Below are 3,103 nucleotides of genomic sequence, written 5' to 3'. Positions count from 1 at the left end.
AGTGAGTGTGTGTGTGTGTGTGTGTGTGTGTGTGTGTGTGTGTGTGTGTGTGTTTATTTGGTGCTGTCTTGTTTTAGCAGTGACACGTATTCAAACACATCTATATCTGTCTCTGCAACACGTTCTGTTTTTCAATAGGATCTATATGCAGAACAGATTTATATGCTAAATGAGAGTTTGTCTTATGCTGCTTTCACATGCAGTCAGGAATTCACATCCCACTTCTGAAGTCAGAATTATGAGTTTGCTGTGTTCAAACGCTTTGTTCACAGAGGATTGCAGCTTCATTCTTGCCCATTTCTTGGTGAAATCTCATTAAAGCCAAAATGTATTGAAGATATTTGGTCAATTTTGAATAAATGTTGCGTCCCATTCGTCGACCATCCAGATTCTGAAGGTTCAGTCAAGATAAACACAGTTTTTGCTGTGTAAATACAAAATGTATCAAATGGCTATTTATATACGTACATATGCATGACTGTAAAGCAATGTACAAGTTGTATGGAAACAAACAGCGATAGTTCTCTTATTTGCCATGTTTTAAATTTATGGCATGTCCAACAAATCAAAATTAGTTTCCCGATAGCAAATATGACCTGAGAGCCTGCTCATGTCCAATTTCCTACAATGAAACTCATGATAATTCTGCATTGGACTTTTATCTTCTGAGCTCGGATCTTTGTGACAAATATAGAAATGGACATCACTGCCATTATCATAAACCCACAATGTTGATGTGCTTTTCCAGTTGGATTTCATTCAGAAACCAAAGATGAAGATGTTGTTGTAACCTCTGACCTTTCCTCTGGGTTAAATGTTGCATAACTCTGAAAACAGTTGCTTTGATCTCTGAGCTGAGCATTAGATCTATTTTAAATCCTGAGTCTTTGGATCCTGCAGTGAGAAGAGACTCTTAATCTATCCTGACGTGAACCGGTTTAACTGTGTGCTAACGCATCGGTACACAACCTTACTGAGCTGACGGCAGAAGTTATGTGAAGATAAGAAGCATAATTCCTCATCTTAATCATGTTAATGAACGATAGACGACAGAAGTGATATCACCTGAATCAGCTGTAGAAAGTTACACATGTTCAGATGATAGATTGAACAAAACACACACTGCCTGTTAGAGTTCATAGCCTGTTTCATGTATTTATATCTGTTTTGGAGCAGCATGGCAGTTTATTGAGCATATTTGCACATATTATTCCTTGATAAGTTGATGCACAACATTAAACATGTCCATGTTTTCAGTGAACTCCGAGTTACTGATGCACTGAAGCACAGAAGCACTTCATGATCTGAGTAAAAATATTTCTTAACATGAGAAACAAAGCCGAGATCTTCTGCTTTCCTGATTCTCGTTGATGGTGTTTCTCAATAGTGTGATTCTGCAACGAGGTTCATGTTCAAAATGAGTTTCATTCGGGAACAAAACCAGCATGTGTGTGTTGAGTGACACGTAATCTCACAGCGTTTGCAACACCTGTCCGATTCACACACCCTCGGCGTACAAGAACACAACCCCTGGGCTTCTGCGTCTCTTCTCACCGTCTGTCCATGTTTAGTAGAGTAGGCATGATGTTTCTCATTGTGTACTCTTTGTTGGCTGTGTGTGTGACCGCAGACCATAAAGGTAAGGTGACTTTAAACATCATTAAATGCCAGAATTAGTCTAACAGAAATATGTTTTGTTTGTTAGTTTGTTATTGACATCTTTGCTCATGGCTGTTGCAGAGGTTATTGGTTTGAGTGATTCATATAACTGTGTCTGACTCTGTATCAGATCTGCTTAGTTCACAGTCTGTCACATTTACTGCTCTGCAAAAGAATTACTTTCTTACTTCGCATTTTTGTCTTGCTTTCGAGTATGAACATTCTTGAATCAAGATGCATTTACTTGACAAGTAAAATGACTTGAGATATTGAGTCTTGTTTTAAATTTTGTAACACAAGCAAAAATATCTGCCAATGGGGTAAGAAAAATAATCTTAATTTAAAGGCTAAACAAGATTTTTTTTCTTGCCCCATTGGCAGATATTTTTGCTTGTTTTAAGCAAAAACTAACATAATTTTGATCATTTTTCAGAAAATAAGACATAATATCTTTAATTCAAGAATTCTTATATTTACACAGAAAACAAGACAAAAATACTAAGTAAGAAAATCATTTTTTGCAGTGTGTGACCTCATGAGATGTTTTGGATTCATACATCACCGTCAGGCTGATGTACTTGTGTTGATCTGCAGAGAACGGATCCATCCTCAGACTGAAGGATGTTCCTGAGGCCCAAGCCTTCATCGACTCGGTAGAAGTAGCTGTAATCGGCTTCTTTGAGGTGAGTGTGTGTGTGTGTGTGTGTGTGTGTGTGTGTCTGTCTGTGTGTGTGTCTCCGCTGGTGTCAGGAAATGTCCCAGAATGCCGTGTCCTCTGGCCCAACTCTAGATGTGGAGGAGGAATGGAGCAGGAAGTTTAGGGCGTCTCTGGGATTGTGGGATTGGCACCTTCAGCGCTCCATAAACAGACGTGGGCGCAGTTCTCAGAACGATCCTCCAGTGGACTGATGCTCATGTATGAACAGTGTTCATGTCTGTGATGAAGGTCTGCTGTCTTTCCCTCAGACTGAAGCTGCTCACGGATATAAAGAGTTTCTGGCTGCTGTTAAACAGATGGAGACACTTCCTGTTGCTCTGTGCAGTGAAAAGGAAGTTTGGGCCAAATATGGCATCGCCTCCGACACCATCTCCATCTTCAGGAAGGTAAAACACCTGCAACCTCATGGAACACCTGAGATACGAGTCTGAGATACATGAGGTGAATACAGAACACCATTGTAATATGAGTATATGAGAATATGTGTGTGTTACAGGCTGATCTTCATCAGGAACACTTGAAGCTCTCAGAGGCCAAGAAAATTGATGGCGATGGACTCGCACGCTTCATGACCATCAATAACATTTATTACGTCACAGAATATAATCAAGCGGTACTGATCATACAAACATACTAGCAGCTTCCAATCTGATTAAATTTAATTCTATTATATATAATGTGTGTGTGAGTGTGTGTGTGTGTGTGTGTGTGTGTGTGTGTGTGTGT

At 39.5% G+C, this 3,103-nt stretch overlaps 1 protein-coding gene across 1 annotated transcript in view; it reads left to right on the top strand.

Annotated features, from left to right (window-relative positions):
- Positions 1 to 1,318: 1,318 nt before the first annotated feature.
- LOC107666690 (endoplasmic reticulum resident protein 27-like) overlaps positions 1,319 to 3,103 on the top strand; it is a 6,789-nt gene continuing 5,004 nt past the window's right edge. The window contains exons 1-4 of the mRNA XM_016458110.1: positions 1,319 to 1,639; positions 2,254 to 2,342; positions 2,626 to 2,763; positions 2,874 to 2,990. Coding sequence (XP_016313596.1) covers positions 1,564 to 1,639; positions 2,254 to 2,342; positions 2,626 to 2,763; positions 2,874 to 2,990 — 420 coding nt within the window. The 5' untranslated portion in view covers positions 1,319 to 1,563. The remainder of the gene's footprint in view (positions 1,640 to 2,253; positions 2,343 to 2,625; positions 2,764 to 2,873; positions 2,991 to 3,103) is intronic.

Source organism: Sinocyclocheilus anshuiensis, unplaced genomic scaffold (genome assembly GCF_001515605.1).
Source record: "Sinocyclocheilus anshuiensis isolate Anshui unplaced genomic scaffold, SAMN03320099.WGS_v1.1 scaffold91, whole genome shotgun sequence".
Taxonomy (NCBI): domain Eukaryota; kingdom Metazoa; phylum Chordata; class Actinopteri; order Cypriniformes; family Cyprinidae; genus Sinocyclocheilus; species Sinocyclocheilus anshuiensis.
The sequence above is the reverse complement of the archived record's forward strand: the minus strand, read 5'-3'. Positions and strand labels throughout refer to the sequence as shown.